The sequence below is a fragment of the Palaemon carinicauda genome, chromosome 21, assembly GCF_036898095.1.
Source record: "Palaemon carinicauda isolate YSFRI2023 chromosome 21, ASM3689809v2, whole genome shotgun sequence".
NCBI lineage: Eukaryota > Metazoa > Arthropoda > Malacostraca > Decapoda > Palaemonidae > Palaemon > Palaemon carinicauda.
In genome coordinates, this window is record NC_090745.1 from 102,158,505 (window position 1) to 102,176,506 (window position 18,002).

The 18,002-nt window shown below is 39.6% G+C and overlaps 1 protein-coding gene across 1 annotated transcript in view; it reads left to right on the top strand.

Moving 5' to 3' along the window:
- The window catches only part of LOC137615380 (intersectin-1-like), a 377,240-nt gene extending 373,166 nt beyond the window's left edge, over positions 1 to 4,074 (top strand). Inside the window, exon 42 of the mRNA XM_068345199.1 lies at positions 3,704 to 4,074. Coding sequence (XP_068201300.1) covers positions 3,704 to 3,864 — 161 coding nt within the window. The 3' untranslated portion in view covers positions 3,865 to 4,074. The remainder of the gene's footprint in view (positions 1 to 3,703) is intronic.
- The last annotated feature ends 13,928 nt before the right edge of the window (positions 4,075 to 18,002 follow it).

The following is an 18,002-nucleotide window of genomic DNA, read 5'->3' on the forward strand; positions in this document are numbered from 1 at the left end:
TCCTTGTAAGGATAACAATGAGTTTTGCTTCATGTTAGAATTCATGAAGTGTATATTGCACTCTCCCTGACATCTCTGAGTTGGATCAAACTTTTGGAAATTGTGTCCTGAAAAAGGAGAAGGTTTGTTCATTGCTAACCTCTCCCTGTCTTACCATCCAGAAACATGAGCTGATGTCTCTTGTGACAAGTCATTTTTTGGGCAAACAGGCTTACTAGGGTGACAGATCAGGTTCTTTCTCTTTGTTGGCAGGGACCACAAGAGGGAATATACCCCAGTCTGTCAATCAGTCAGTAGACTTTATGCCTCCACAACAAGTTGGTCATCCACAAGTGACAGACCAAACTTCCACATATATTATCAACCAGCTTTTTTTTCACATAGAGCAGGGAGGAGTTATGGATATACTGTACACCAGGACATGATTCTGGCAATTAAAAAGGGAATAGGATCTGTGACAGTCTAGCAGTATGAACTCTAGTGGGAGGTAGGTTCTCTTAATTCTAGGATATCGCTGGAACTTCAGAAGTTCAGACTTTTTGTAAATTCTTTTATAGTTTATATATGTTAACATTTTATATTTTTATGCATTACTTATATAGAGTTTATTTGTTATTCCCTTCCTCACTGGGCTGCATTCCCTATTGAAGCCCTTGGGGTTGTAGCATTCTGCTTTTCCAACCATGGCTAGTAATAATAATAATAACAATAATAATTATTATTATAATTATAATAATCTGGTTCAAACTACAACCAGATCCATGAGCTCTAAGGGTTGTGCAAAAGGGCTATCACTGACTGTTGATCTCCTTCCCCTAGTTAACAGCTCAACTAGTCCTCCTGAAACAATTTAAGGACAGTATTAGCAAGTCTTAAGATTTATATTAAGAACTCAAGAAGTTGCTTTTCAAGATTAGAGTAGAACACGTCAGTCCTTTTTTATCAGGGCTATTGACATCACCTTTTCTTGTTAACAGAACCTCGTGGGGGAAGGGGGGGAGGTTGGAGATAAGTGTTGGACATTTTAAGGCTAAACAAGCTTCTATAAGTACAGGTAACCAAATTTTCTATAGAAACTCCTTGCACAGTCCTAGCAGCAGTACAGAAGAACGAATCTTTTTTTTCTCCGTAGACCTTATCTGACGCTTATTTTTCACATGCTTTCTCCATCCAAATTTGAGGAAGTATCTAGGGTGGAGGCAAGGTATTCCAGTTTGAGTGCCTTTGCTTTAGTTTAAGTACAGCTACACAGGTCTTCACAAGTGCCATGGTGCTAGTAGTAAGGTGGCTAACACTTAGGGATAATGGTCCTTGTTTTATATGGACTATTCACTAGTAATGAGGTCAACAAGAGAAAACCTGTTTGCTTATGTGCCTACGCAGCAACTTGGGCATTCTCAAAAATTGAGAGAAATTGGTCCTATCTGCAGGCCGGTCTATTCTCTATTTAGGGAGGACAAAGATGTGTTCCTTTCTGAGCTTACCCTTCCAGCAAAAGAATCCAATCCTTCCTCGACTTGTTGAAGAAGCTCAGAAAGAGAAAAAAAGTTGGCTTACCAAAGGACATGCCTTCTGGAAACCATGGCCTACATAGGAAAGTCCATTCCACATGCCACTCTGAGGACGAGGTCACTCACAGTTCTATCTGAGCTCTCCTTGTGACAGGCATATAGACTTGAAATTGGTGGAAGTCTAAATTGATGTTCTGCAATACATCAATAGGAAGATTTGGGAGTCACCATGGAGGAAATCCACCTGACAAGTCTGTGAAACAAAAAGAAAAGTAGAAGTAGTTCAATGGACTTGAGATTGTGGCAGTTATGAACTCTTTAGAATTTAGAGAATTGAATAATAGGGAAAGCCTTGGTGTTACAGTATATTCCAACAGCATCACAACTCTAGCCTACATCTGGAAACAAGGCGTCACCCCATTGGAAACCATATTTTGGGGGCAAAGGGTCTGCTGTGTTGAATAGATGAGAGAGAAATATTGCTACTTTCTACCTACATTCCTGGGAACAAAACACTTGGACAGTTTTGTCCACAACTTCTCTTAACAGGAAAGCGGGGATTTACTGTTTCCTGGTGCAGAATCTCCTGGCTTGGATCAGTGGATGGCATATTTCAGGAATAGTCAAACCAGAATATTATATATTTCCTCTTCTCCATGATCTTTCAAGTTGTGAAGTTCAAAAGCATCCACAATGCAAGAATGACATTCATAAGTTGCTTATTAGTCTGAGCGAGTAATTCAACGATCTGTTGCCTACTAGCAGACAAATCGATCACCCTCCCAAGACCATACATTCTCAAAAAAATTCAGTGCCTCCTGGTACACCAAAACCCCTCATGCTTCAACTGATTGCATGGAGAGACTCCACTTTCTACTTAGAGCAAAATAGTTTCATAAGTCAGCTAGACTGTCCATCATAGCTTCCAAGAGCAAATCTATGGACAAGCTCTTTCAACATCAGTGGAGCACATTCAAGAGTGATCTGCATATCATCAAATTACTCAGGTTTCTCAGATATGATAAGTTTTTTGTCCCATAAGAGCTACAGGTTTAGGGTGTTATCCATTCTTCAACTCATTGGTTTAGATTTGGCTGACAGCTTCGTGCTTAGGAAACAATCGGGTCATTCATCATCGAGACACTGAAGGTCAAGAAGAAAGACCAATGGAACATAGATCTAGTTCTACAGTTCTTGAGGACATCACCTTTTTGAGGGCATGGAGTCTGCAAGTCCGAGATTTTTGATAATCAATAAATTAGTTCTGTTGATATTAGCCTCTGCTAAAAGGATTAACCAATTGCAAGCCCTCTTAGTTGAGGTGGGACTTCCAGAAGAGGGAGCACTCTTATACCTACAGTACTCTGCGTTTAGGGCCAAGAACAACCACCTCACGAGGGTCATTCCTAGACTTGTAGAGATTCCTTCTTTAGCAGTGGTTATGGGCTGGGAACCTAGTAGAACACGATAAAATATAAATATTGATATAGTTTTACTATTATGTTAGGATTAAGAATTTCAGAGAAATGGACTTATTGGTCAGAGGGGTGAACTGTCAGAGAAGATTTCCATGACCAAGAGGTGCCTGGGACACTTGCATGCAAGTTCCATGCTCCAAGAATTTATTTCAGAAGTAGCCTTTTTTAAAGTATATGCAATTTGACTAGGCTGGTATGGCAGGCAGCAATGAAATTTGGTAAGATTCAGTGAAATATATTATAATTGAAATTCAATGTACTGTACAATACAGTACTGTACTTCAATACCCACCGAAGTTCGTTAATGTTCCCTCCCTCCTCTTAATGCACAGTGAATGAAGTTTTTTTTTTTACATACATTATTCTTGATATCCTAAATTTGAAAGTGGAAGATGAGAACAATGGAATCCCCACACTCACAGGGCAACCACCGGTTGTTTGAGGTGACTACAAAGTTAGTTTTGGGAGCACTACACTGCATAGCCATCATACCAATAGAGAGAGCTATATAAATTTTTTATTTATATCTATTAGTCATGGCTGTAGCCACCTGTCAGGGATGGCAATAAACTACTGTAAGTATGAGAAAGAATAATTTTAATATAGAATTTTTTTATGACAGTATAAGCATTATATGTTAACCATCATATGAGGCAATCAAATTGAATTGCTCAAGGTAAACTGCTTTATAATTTTACTTTTTGGTTTCCCCAGAATTCCTTGGGCGAACTGAAATAAAAATATACCAAGTATATGAAGAAACAAAGGGTCAACCAGGAACACAGCCTCAACTTTACAAGCTTAAACTGGATGAAGTCAAATCAGGAGAAGTTATACTCAAAATATCTCTTCAACTTTTTGACAAATCATTGTAACTTTCTCTTATGTATAAAAGAATGTCCACAAAATAGTTCACTTTATAAGATTGAATTATATTTTAAAAAATAGAAATGTCAAGTGCAATTCATTGGTAATAAAATTTATTCTGTATAGTAGAAATTTTAGGCAAAAACAAATTCTATTCTGTTACATTTTCATAAAACATTCTTCTTAAAATACAGACTATTAAATGTTATTGCATACATTTTGCAGAATCTCTTTACTAGTCCTCCTAGACATTAAAACCCTTTTATAGATTATATCTTGACAATATTTGTATCATTCAATGCATTCTTTCTCAACATTGGATGTACTTTAATGATGTGGTGCAAGGATCATGTATCAGGTACAGTAGCACTATTGTATCTCTTTTAAGAAGACAGAATTGCTTTCACTTATTCTCAAGAGCAGGTTTCCTAACCTGCTGTTGAGAATAAGAAGTGACCAACATGTGCAACTAACTAATATTTACCTATGTTCTTTGATGGCATGGAAGGAATGTAGATATTATTAGTAGTGTAATTTACCCAAAATTTTATACATTGCCTAAAATCTCTTCAACACTCAGACTTTACTCCTAAAAGATATCTGAAATCTTTGAATGTAATGGGTAGCCTAACAGTGGAACATTTGTAAAACCTGAGATGAATCATTTACATGCCTCTACCATGATCCAGGATTATCTCAAGACTCATTGTCTAATGTTTACAAAAGAAATTGAGCTCTCCTTGTGAACACCAGTACTACATGGACCCTTGGGTATGTATTTAGCAACTCATTATTTTTAGTCTGGTAAAATGACATTTCTGTAAATTATTTGTCAAATTATTTCTTCAGCCAGATTCATCAGTTTCAACTACTATAATTATTTGTTTACACTCAAATTTTTTTTTATATTTTTATTCTTAAAATAGATATGTTGGATCATTAAAAAGGTATTTGGTGAATGACAGGTGATGCTAGGGGGAAGCCCTACTAATCCGTAGCTAATTTTGTCTTTAGCCAAAAATCATACTGATATACTGTTGAGCTGAATGTTGTATCTATTCTTAATTTATTTTATGGTGATTGCTGGGTTTATTAGCACTCTCTCTGTAACAGTGAAAGCTTACTGAAATGTGAGCATTTGATGAAATGGATTTTGTTCATATGCGGTACAAACCTTTCAAATTTCTGTATTGTCTTCCTAGCCACCTTGAGTGTGTCATTTTCAATACAGTCCGCCCTCACTTTTCGCAATTTCGCTCGTTCGCAACACAGAGAACCATATAACCTATTAAATAAAAAATCACATATACGTGAATTCGCTCGAAGAACTCTTGCTGCGCGACGATTTCAAACAGCCCCCGCTCCTTTTAACCCACAAGCTTTGCACCAGTTCCCTCACTGCCCAGCACAATATCCCATCTCACGCTGACTTTGCCTCAGTCTTGCATTGTCTCCTCTTGTGTGTTCAGCTCCCTCATTTCCTTTTTTAGGCAGAATCAAGTTTTCATTTAAAAAAGGGATGCATTCTTATACAGTAGTACATACTCATGGACATTGTTTATATTTACGGGATAATATACTCTAGATGTGTGATTCCCTACAGTACCGTGCAAAAGACGGCACATCAAGAGTTGTGTCATGCTACAAGACCGCTACTTAGAATTTCGTACAAAAATGATTAGTGGTCTATGTATAAAATATGTACACTTATTAAATATTAAATGTACTGTAGTATCATTGTATACATATTGTACAGTACAGTACAGTACATTATTACAGTAATGTACAGTATTGTTTATCACCTGTATTGTACAGTACCGTATATAAATTACTACATGTACTGTACTCTACAATATGTAAATGTAGGCTACGTGTGCGGTGAGTTGTCGAACAGTGTGAGTCATCGGAATGAAAATAGTGAACACTTACAGTACATTTAACCTGTACTGTAGTGATAGTACTGTACATATATTACAGTAATATACTCTACAATATCAGCAAGTGTTCTATTAGCGAATTCTCACTCTTTGCGCCTGTCTGTTACCTAACCCTGTGAAGAGCGAGGGCTGACTGTATTTCAATTAGGAAGGTAATGAAATCCTCTGTATCCAATAGAGATCATCATTGTATGCTGATGAACATATGGTGCCACCAGAGTTCTCCTGTGTGGTGTCCCCTGTTTAATTTCAGTACAGTGTATTGTAGTGTTAGTGTCGGTGAATTTTCCCAGGGCTCCCCTTGTAATAAAACCCCAAGTGTAGTTGTTTATGTTGATGCGATGGAAGCTTTTGTAGCTTACTTTTCTAAGAACATTTTTATTATTGGTCCCCCTAACCATGACTTCTCTGTGACAATAAGGAAGAATAGATGGCAAGAGGAAGTAGGCGAAGTTTGCTCTCACTCTTCCTATTTTACCAACCTCTCCTCCCTCCTTTCTCTTTGTCAGACACTTTTTCTTTTAGAAGATGAAGACGATAGTTGTGTGGGAACGCCTTTTGCTAAAAGTTACTTGAAACATGTAGAAATTGCTCTCCTCCTCCTGGAGGGACTGATGGTACTCACCCACTAACTTTTACCTTCAAGGTCAGTCAAGAGAGCTTGAGTTAGTGTTACGCTTACTGCTGTTGCACCGGGAGCAAGGAAGTGGTCCTACTTGGACCAATCATCAACACCATAGGCCTTTGATGGTGGGAGCATATATATCCTTTATTTCCATTACTATTGTGATGTAAGAGGATCATTCCTTACCCTTGTGCACACAGTGTGATGTACTGAACTCGCCCCTGATTGGTACCTTCAGGGTAGGTTAGTGCTCATGAACCTGGTGTGTCATCTACCTATTTTTATCAATTGTAGGTGAATGGCTTTACCACAAACTGATCTTCGGTTTAGTTTGGTCGGCCGACAAGGGTATTATTTACGCTACCTCCCCATGCCAATGCCGAGTTCCCTCATTGGTTAGAGATTGAAATTAAGGTTGCAGGTGAACCCTCCAACCATGTACCTATCTCTAGCACATATGATAGGCTGATAAGGGTTATTGTTTATGCTACAGTACTTCTTTGTGCCAGTACAGAGAATAGCCGATTGAAGCTTACCTCCTCGAGCTGATACAGAGCATAGCCAATCGTATCATACATCCTCGTGCCAATTCAGAGCTCATGCTTCAGCTGATACCTTTGATATTGGTTGGTAATCGTTGGCCTGGTATAGTATAATCATGCTCCTTCCTTGGCCCAATAGTAGCTCACATGCTGACCAGTGCCTTTGGGGTTGGTTAATAGTCGTGAGCTTGGTGTAATAGCAATAATGGTTCATCTTTGAACCACTCCTGAGTTTTCTCAATAACCTGTACTTTCATGGCTGGTCAGCAAAGTTAAACCAGTGTGACAGTGACCTTTCTCCACTGGTACCAGGTAAAAGGTCTTCCTGAACAAAACACCAACTCCTAGGCGATTGAGGGTAAAGGAGGATACTTATCACGTCAAGTTATATTTCCACTTCGTGCTTTTCCCCCACGCATTGAGACGACTTTTCTTAGAAGAAATTAAAGAAAGTCGGGAAAGCTAATTGTAAGAAGCCCCGCATGACTTCAAGCAATCTTTCCTCTTTTATGAGCAGGAGATGGTCCCCAAATAGTACTGAAAAACCAAGTAGATCAGTACACTAATTCATGGTTCCAGTGCAGCAGTATCGGTTTTATATGTTATCCCGCATGTGCCCGATCATCGGTTTGTGTAAGCATTGGAACATTTAAATTTGTAATTTGTATTTTCTTAGTAATATAAATCTGAATCCTATAATCTTAATTTCCCAACTCATCCTTCTATCTCGGTCAATGACCATTCCAACGCTGCAGAAAACATATCCCTATTTTAAAAGACTTAGATTTTTATAACTAAGTAAAATACACGTTAATTTTTAAATTTGTTATATTTTACCCTGATACTGATCTCCAGCGTCTTGTTCCCAACTTCATTTTCCTAGCAAATATCAAGTGTCTAATGAAGTACTGTACAGTATTTAAATGCAAATACTTTACATCCTAAGTTTTCCAGTAACTGCTATTGATTATATTTTTAAATATATCTTAAGCCTGTGTAACAAATTTTATAGAATTATACAATGAATTTAAGTTTTTTTTTGTGTTGTACAGTACTATCTTCATAACTCACAGTTTTTTTTTGCCATAACCTAATAGCTTTTAACTATTAATGAAGTGCTGGTCAGTTTTCATTCACATTAACCACTTTTTACTTTTTGGTGGTGAGCAGAGAAAACTGCTGGTACAGTATTATACTTTGCACAGGTTTGTATTTACTTGTATAGTAATACCCTAGCATATGTGGAGTTTGATAATAGAGACATGCGAATGTTGAAAATCCTAGAAATATTGATATTCCCATCCATTAAAACTACTCAACACACTTACCCAGTCACCACTGTTTTTATGCCATCTTCTTACTGACTATAGCAGACTTCAACACAGTGCTGAGTTCATAAAAGAAAATTTGACAAAGTTGAAAGATTTATAGTGCATTGTCAAATCTTCGGTTGCCGACTCACTGTCATTTTGAGGTCTACAGTAAGGTGGCGAGCTGATCATTCTTTAAAAAAAATCATTGCTTGTGTATATTTACTGTACAAACTCCTATTTTCACACCTTTTCCTCAACAAACTCCTAAAGCATATGTATCCATGAAAAAACTTCTAAATATCATTACATTCTCTTCACAGTTCAAAAAAATAAATTTTTCCTATTTCATTTTAATATTTCCTTTACTATTATATATACTCTAGTTTAATTGTGTATGATTTTTACTTTCAATATAATTTATCTGCCCTTTCAGAATTTTAGCAAACGGTAAGGAGGTGTATGTTGCATTTATGGATCTGGAGATAGCTTATGATAGAGTTGGTATGGAAGCGATGTGGAATGTGATGAGGTTACAGTATATGGAATTGGTGGAAGGTTGTTGCAAGCAGAGAAGAGTTTATACATAGTCCGTAAAGTATGTGCTAGGATAGGAATTTGAGTGAGTGAGTGGTTTCCAGTGAGAGTGGGGCTGAGACAGGGATGTGTGATGTTGCCATTTTTGTTAAATTTGTTTGTTGATGGAGTTGTGAGAAAGGTGACTGTTCAAGTGCTTGGTCAAGGATGGAAACTGATAGATGAGTGATCATGATTGGGAGGTGAATCTGTTGTTGCTTGCAGATGATACTGTATTGGTTGCAGACTCGGAGGAGATGAGTTGATCAGTGATGGAATTTGGGAGGGTGTGTGAGAGAAGAAAGTTGAGAGTTAATGTGGGTAAGAGTAAGGTTATGAGATGCACAAGTAGGGAGGGTGGTGCTAGGTTGAATGTCATGTTGAATGGAGAGTCACTTGAGGAAGTAGATCTGTTTAAGTACTAGGGGGTCTGTTGTTGCTGCAAATGTAGCGGAAGCAGATGTATGTCAGTGTGAGTGAAAGATATAAGTGGTGGGGGCAGTGAAGAGAGTGGTAAGGAAAATAGGGTTAGGAATGAATGTAAAGAGAGTTATGTATGAGAAAGTGATTTTACCAACTGTGATGTATGGATCAGAGTTGTGAGGAATGAGTGATGGAGAGACAGAAATTGAATGTGTTCAAGATGAAGTGTCTGAGGAGTATGCCTGGTGTAACTCAATTAGAAAGGTTTAGGAATGAAGTAGTGAGGGTAAGAATGGGTGTAAGAAATGAATTAGCAGCTAGAGTGGATATGAATGTGTTGAGGTGGTTTGGCCATGTAGAGAGAATGGAAAGTGACTATCTAAGGAAGGTGATGAATGCAAGAATTGATGGAAGAAGAGGAAGGCCAAGATTTGGGTGGATGGATGGTGAAGAAAGCTCTAATTGATAAGAGGATAGACGTGAGAAAGGCAAAAGAGCGTGTTAGAAAAAGGAATGAATGGCAAGGGATTGTGATGGTTCGGATAGGCCATGCTGTTTCCTCCGGTTGCCTTGGTGACTACTGAGGTAGCAGCAGTAGGGGATTCACCATATGAAGCTTCATTGTGGTGGATAATGGGGGAGGGTGGGCTGTGGCACCCTAGCAGTACCAACCAAACTCGACTGAATACCATGTCAGGCGGGGAGGAGCGAAGAGAAGAAAGTACCCTTTTGTTCTTTTTTTTTCATATTGGCTACCCCCAAAAGCCCAAAATTGGGGGAAGTGTCTTAGTAGGTTGAATGGAATAGACCCTTTCATTACCTAAAATTTTAAAATGTTATCCCTTAAATTATTTTCCTATATTTATCTAGGCTACATGAAATTATTTTCTGCCTTTTATTTTCATTTTATTATGATTTAATCTCTTCCCACATATAATAAATCACATGCACTTGGCCTTGCCTGTGTATTTTTAATAATTACTGTATAATGGAAAGAATAGACTGTATACAGTATTATTGGACTTTGGCTGCTGTGGTCCCGAAGGATTTTCCTGTAAAAGCTAAAACAGGGAGTCCAATATGACAAGATAAACCAAAGAAATATTATCTTCTCTGCCCTCAGGCTACTGTGACAGAAATATTATCTTCTCTGCCCTCAGGCTACTGTGACAATGTGGAATGCAAGACACGGACTTGGTTTGTACAAGGTTCCTTCACACCATCTCCAATCATTTGAATTCATCTGCCAACTAACGACATGTCATCCACTGAGAAACATTACTAATACTGAAGGAAATGTTTACTAGGGCATTCTTTCTTGTCTTTCAACCATATTTCCATTGGTCGTAAGCAGTAAGGACATTCCTTGCCCTCTGACTTGATGATTGTAGATATTTCTACCTCAAATTATAAGAAGAATGCAGTTAATGAGATTCTGAATTTATTATTTACCTTATATTTATCACTATATGATAGTGTTAATGCATACTTCACTATTTTAGTCACTTTGTTTTGATAATTAATATTCAGTCACATTTGACAGCTATAACAGTTCTGGCTCCCAGCCAGCATAGAGACTGTTGATGATAGATTATTATTATTATTTAGGCCACATATAATTATTTTCAACTCATAATTTCCATTTTAATATGATTTAAACCCTTCCCATGTACATTATAATAAATCACTTGCACACAGCCTTGCCATTATAGTTCAAATAACTACTGTACAATGGAAAGAAAAGACTTTAGTGTTCTGTATATTCTTGGATTTCAGCTGCTGTGTGAGCCCAACTTTCCTGTAAATGCTAGAACAGGGAATCCAATATGACATGATATACTGTACCATGGAAATATTGTCTTCCCTGCCATATGGTTAGAGTATTAATATGCAATGCACAGACTCTGTGTATGACCTACAGCTTCTGACTCTGTTGAATGTCACTGCACCTCCAATCAAGAATTCTTCTGCTAACTGATATGTCACCCACAGAGAACCATTACTAACACAAAAGTTTTTACGGCATTGTTTCTCATCCGGCAACAAGCTTTTCCACTGGTTGTAAACAGTAAGAACATATTGTTTTGTCTTCTCATTTGATGATTGTAGGTATTTCTACCTCAACTTATATTTTGAATGCAGTTAATGAGGTTCTGAATTTATTATTTACCTTATTTTTAGCACTAGGTGATATAGTATTAATCATACTCCATTATTTTAGTCACTTTGTTTTGATAATAGGGCAGCCATTACAGTTCCAGCTCTTTAGCCAGCACAAATATTGATGATGATAGATTACTGTATGTTATTACTATTATTTAGGCCACAGTTATTTTCAGCTTAATTCTATTTTAATGATTTAATCCATTCCCATATACAGTAAATCACCTGTACACAGCCTTGTTATTGTAGTTTGATAACTATAATGGAAAGACAAGGCTTTTGTATTTGTATATTATTGGGTTTCAGCTGCTGTGTGGTCAAGAGATTTCTGTCAAGCTAGAAAAGGAGATACAATACAATATGATATGCCAAAGAAATATTGTCTTCCCTGCCCTACGCCACTGTATCAGTGTGCAACACAAGGCACGGACTCGGTGTGTATAAGGGAGACCCACGGGTTCAGGCTACATTTAATCCTTTGCAACATTCCCAATCCTGAATTTGTCTGCTAATGGATGACATGTCACCCAACAAGAACCATTACTGACACAAGAAAATTTTTACCAGGGTGTTGTTTCTCGTCCGCCAACCATCTTTTCTATTTATCATAAGCAATAACGATATATTATTTTGCCTCTTGACTTAATAATTATAGTGTTAATGCATACTCCACTATTTTAGTCACTTTAATTGATAATCAAAATTCAGTCACATATGACAGCCATTACAGTTACGGCTTTTAGTCAGCATAGAGATTGATGATGATAAATTATTATTACTTAGATCACATAATTATTTTCAGCTTTTTATTTCCATTCCAATACGATTAAATCCCTTTCTGTATATTCTTAGGTTTCAGATCCCCTTTGGGAGGTGGACAACACCAGGGTGGTACCATACCTCAGCACCATGTTCTTGACCAGGTAGGATAGAGGTGCATACAGTAGCCCCATGCAAGCCTATGCCCATTTTCTGTCGACTTCTGTTGGATGAGCTTGGAAGCTCTCATCCACCTTCCTACCTGGACAGTGGAGAAATGGTGTACTGTACTGCTGTGTTCCATATTGAGAAGAGGGCATCTGTCAGTGGACACTTAGGTCTCAACTTCTTTGCTAACTAATTCTAAGGAGAAACTTAGTAAGTGAAAGAAGCAACTTGTCCCCTTTCCTGTTCCAACTCTACTTACTCATCCTTCTCTTCCAGTTTTGCTGCTTCTTAGAAGAATTAGTCCAGGAAGGCCAGTATTAGTCACAAGAATAGGGCTCTTTACAACACCAGCCCTCCTTTGGGGGAAAGGCGATGGTGGATTGTGGTGGCCGATGTGGTAACGTCCCTGACTGGTAATTACCAGACTGGGGTTCGAGTCCTGCTCAAACTCGTTAGTTTCTTTGGTCTCTGCAACCTCACAATCATTGTGAGCTAAGGATGGGGGGTTTTGGGGGAGCCTATAGGTCTATCTGCTGAGTCATCAACAGCTATTGCCTGGCCCTCCTTGGCCCTAGCTTGGGTGGAGAGGGGCTTGGGCGCTGATCATATGTATACATGGTCAGTCTCTAGGGCATTGTTCTGCTCGATAGGGCAATGTCACTGTCCCTTGCCTCTGCCATTCATGAGAGGCCTTTAAACCCTTTAAAGGCAACACTGGAGTCGTTCATCCTTTACCACAACTTGTTAGGGCAGTCTGTGACTAGACTACATGCCCCCTCCCCCACTGATGCACATGCCCCGGGTTAACCTTATCTATCTCAATCCTGGTGGGATAGAGGTACTGTACAAGGCTCTGTACGAGATTATGTCCACCTTTGGTGGACTCTGCTTCTTTCTCTGAAAGGGGTACTGCCGTGTCCCGTGTTGAAAAATGGGCACCCTGTTGACATAACAACTCGAGTGGTTTCTTCCCCTTGGGAGAGCTTCGTTGTCAATGGTTGCTTAGACCTCGACTTCTCGACTTAGTATAAGAGGCCATTTGTTTCCCTTCCTCTTTCAATTCATCTACCTTTACTCTTCCCAGGAGGGCAAGTTGTAGTTGCAAATATAAAGCTCTTGACAAACAGCACTTCTTCTTAGGGTGGGATGACAATACCTGGGATCGGCCCAGTAGCCAGGTGGAACCAAGGCTTATGAGCCCGTGTACATTTATTGTTGGCTTTGTATTGGAAGAGCTGAGATGCTGTCCTTCACCAAGATGATGAACTACTGCTTCACTGGAAAACTTATTCTATACCATGTTGAGATGACACCTCTTGAGATCGTCATTGTGTGCCTCTGCTATATCGATGGATGCAGGCCTGTGGTTGAGGGGCCTCAGCCCCATAGTCAACCTTGATCATCATAGGGAAGTGCATTATTATTATTATTATTATTATTACTTGCTAAGCTACAACCCTTGCTGGAAAAGCAGGATGCTATAAACCCACGGGCTCCAACAGGGAAAATAGCTCAGTGAGGAAAGGAAACAAAGAAAAAGAAAATATTTTAAGAAGAGCAACAAGATTAAAATAAATATCTCATATATAAACAATAAAAACTTTAACAAAACAAGAGGAAGAGAAATAAGATGGTATAGTGTGCCCAAGTGTACCCTCACGCAAGATAACTCTAACCCAAGACAGTGGAAGACCATGGTACAGAGGCTATGGCACTACCCAAGACTAGAGAACAATGGTTTGATTTTGGAGTGTCCTTCTCCTAGAGGAGCTGCTTACCATAGCTAAAGTCTCTCTTCTACCCTTACAAAGAGGAGAGTGGCCACTGAACAATTACAGTGCAATAAGAAAATTGTTTGGTAATCTCAGTGTTGTCAGGTGTATGAGGACAGAGGAGAATACGTAAAGAATAGGCCAGACTATTCGGTGTGTGTGTGTTTAGGCAAAAAGGAAAATAAACCGTAACCAGAGAGAAGGATCCAGTGTACTACTGTCTGGCCAGTCAAAAGACCCCATAACTCTCTAGCGGTAGTATCTCAACAGGTGGGTGGTGAGGTATGAGGTACTCTTTTAGTTTCATGATTGGTGCTTAAGAGAGGTCCTCCTTTCGTCTCTGCCTTCATCGGTGCTTGAGATCCTTCTCTCCCTCATGACTATAAGCTTCAGTCCCCTATTACAACGCAGGTTCTAGTCTTTGGTCAGAACACAAGTTTTCACAGGAGGGAAGTAGATCTCTGGTGGAGCCTGTCGGACACTCTACCCTTTTGAAGTACAAGGGTACTCGGACTTGCTTACCCCACAGATACCAAACCTTCGACCGGTACCAATGGGAGCATGGAACTATGAGTGGAGGTGATCCTTTATAGACATTCTTGCACTCTTTCTAATTGCAAAGAAATGGATGAGGTGACCGTGATGCCCTACCCAGGTTAGCCTCAGCCACTAATTTACACTTCAGTCTCCTCAAGGTTGAGGCCTTCTCAGGAGTTGCCAGTCGAATCTTTTTAGTTGGTCCTAGTACGAGTCGAAGATCAGATCTGAGGATCTAGGTTCTTTCTTGCTTCTGGTCAGCCAATCAGGGTCCTACCACTCACTCTAGGCAGTGAAGGTTCTATGTGCCAGTGTCTGCCATGTCACCACCTAAGCAGAGACCCATTAATGTGCACATTATTCGAGGAGACTACCCATGAAAGTAGTCAAGTCAGAAAGTATGCTCTTCTTGGTCCCCAAGTCGGTGGCCATAAATCTTCTGCTCTGGACATCCTACAATCTGTCTCCTGTCTTGACATTATTCAGAATCAAGATGTACTTCACAAAAGCAACTGGTTTTGACTCCTGATTCTTGGGAGAGGTAGAGAAGTCTTGTGCTGTCTACTGGGAAAGCAATGACTTGCTAATACTCCAGTGGGCAGACTAGGTTTTGAGGAAGAGGGATGTTCTGATTTCCAGACTCTCAAAACAATACTGTCAGCTCCAGGGATAGCTCAGATGCCAATTTTCATTGGTACAGGCTGCTATGTCTCTCCCTCAGAGGAAGTTCAGATGCCAATTTTCATTGGTACGGGCGGCTACGTCTCTCCTTCTGAGAAGTCTTATGTAGGTGACAGAGACAAACCCCTTTGCAGGACTTCTTGATCCATAATGTAGGGGCTTTCAAAGGCTATAGCACTTTGAAGAAGTCTATGCTCAATGCAGTGAAGAAAGCAAATATTGGAGGACTCCTGCTTTTAAACAGATTTCCTGACTGGTGCCACATCACAAATCACTGGCTTAGTCTTTCTCTAACCCTGTTCTACCTCTTTACCTTATTGTCTCTATCTTTCTTTTTTTCTCTCTGTTTCTATATGAAATGATGTCTTTTAAAAATTGTATCCAAAATCATTTTAACTTTTTTTCCACACCACCACTGAGGTAAAATTCAAGGCCTGTTTTCTATATAAAGGATTCCCTCATCTTAACCATAGCACATGACTGGTGGCCCTCCCATGCATGTATGCCAGACATTACCTCGATACACACACTCTGAACACGCTCTCTAATAATGAATTAAGGAAAGGAAAGGTTTCCCGCCTAGCAAGTCTATGATAAAAGGAAAAAGCGAGTCATTTGAAGTTGCTTGAAAGGTGATGGGATACGGGAGAAGTAACCGGGGCGGCATTATGAATAAAAAGCGTAATGAAGAATGAAAGGGAATTGCAATATTAGTTATAAAAACAGTAATATGAATATGAGCGAGTGTTAGAACAGATAAACACAGAAAATTGGTGATAAATCAGAGGGAAAATATGAGAGAGAGAGAAAGAGTAAGGAGTAGTAGGAGAGTGGACCAGTTATCTGTAGAAACGTGGCACTAAGGGAATCCATTTCAAACCAAGTGCCCTCCCCTCTCAGTCATTTTTTGCTACATTGTGTGTAGTCCCCGATCAGGACCGCCCACAACCTTTTCCTCTTGAATGGATTATGTGCATGCAACCCCCTTTCAAGGCCCCCAACCTGGTCAAGTCAGGAAGGTGTTAAAAAGGAAGGTGAGGGGGGAAGCTAATGTCTGCTCTCCCTCCTCTCTTGTTGCTGAGTAGTGGGATGCCCGTCACACCTTTCTTGAACAAGCTGACAGAAGCTCATTCCACATTTGTGCCTCTACCTGAGACCCATCTGGTGATTTTAAAAGATTGCTGGTCTGCTTTCAGTGGTCCTCAGTTTCATCCTGTTTCACTGAGACAGGACTCATAGGACGATCTTCCCAGGGGCTGAAAGAGGAAAACCTCACTAAGCGAGCCCCATCTGACTCAACACCACTGGACATGCACTCATCCTAGGATGCATTAGAGGAGGGGTGGTGCATGCACCTGGTTGCCTGAGATGTGTGGTCAGTGAACATCTGCAATTGAACATCATAGAAATGCAAGCATTCCAAGAATGTTTGAGGAGGCACTCAGTCATCTTGTTTCAACAACACCCCCACTTTGGAAGTTGACAAAGCAGATACACATCTGAGCAGTGTACTAACACCATCGAACAGTCAGACAAGTACATTTCTGACAAAAGAATGTACAAGCAGACAAGCTTAGTCACCAGGTGCTAGTTGTAATGTTGGACTTGTCCTTACATCTTTACATAGCAGAGAGGCTTCTTGCCCTGCAAGGATCACCAGGGACTGTCCTGTTCATTACATAGCTAAGCAGAAAGGCTTTATGTTTTATGCCTGCCTCAAAGACTCATAGGCAGAGTTTGAGAACTTCCCAACACCCGGAATCACCTGGATGGCTTCTTTCCCTCCGTTCAGCTTGTTTTGCCATATGATCAACCAATGTTGATCATACAAGTCCTCAGGATGACCTTATTTGCTCCAAGATGGCCCCATACAGAATGATTTCCGGCCTGTCAAAACTTCTAAAGAACTACCCTTGGACTACCAGGGAAGGTGGATCATCCTTTGTCCAGAGGTATTGTACTTTGGTCAAAGCTTCTGATAGGACCTAACTTCTCATAACTGAGTGTCAGCATCTTGTCCTAGCACTGGCAGAAACAAGAAAGAGGTGTCACTATATGGTTATTTTCTAACTTTGTGAGACTTATTAGAGCATGTGCTTCTACCTATGAGGGTGTGGAGGTATCACCTCAATATAGAGCTCACAAAGTCGGGTATCATTCCTACTTAAGACTCTGAAGAATCGGCAGTGAAGTTGCCAATAAACCTTCAGCCCTATCAATGGAGTATGGTTATCACCTGCTTTTTGCAAATTTACTTTATACAGACTTTTTCTGGTGAGCCATGAACTCTGCCAAATTCTACAGGGATCCTTGAAATGTGCTGAATTTCGACAAAATTAAAATTTTAAAAAGAAATCTTTTTGTTTTTGTACGAATACAAACCATCGTCCTTTACTTAGGAGCAAGAACACAGCAGTTGAAATTATTATGAGGTGTAAACACCTGATGGGTAGTTACCTATCTGTAGCGGGGAGGCAACTGCCCACACCCGACTCACTGCCAACTCATTTAAATTTCAACCGAGTGAGTGCACACCTCTCACTGGTTGGAACTATTTTTGGCATAATTTTACTAATTCTTTATATCGTTTCCTTCTCGAGCATGGTTACGTACTTTGAGTGTTTGCTTCATCAATGAAGCCGCCCATTATACA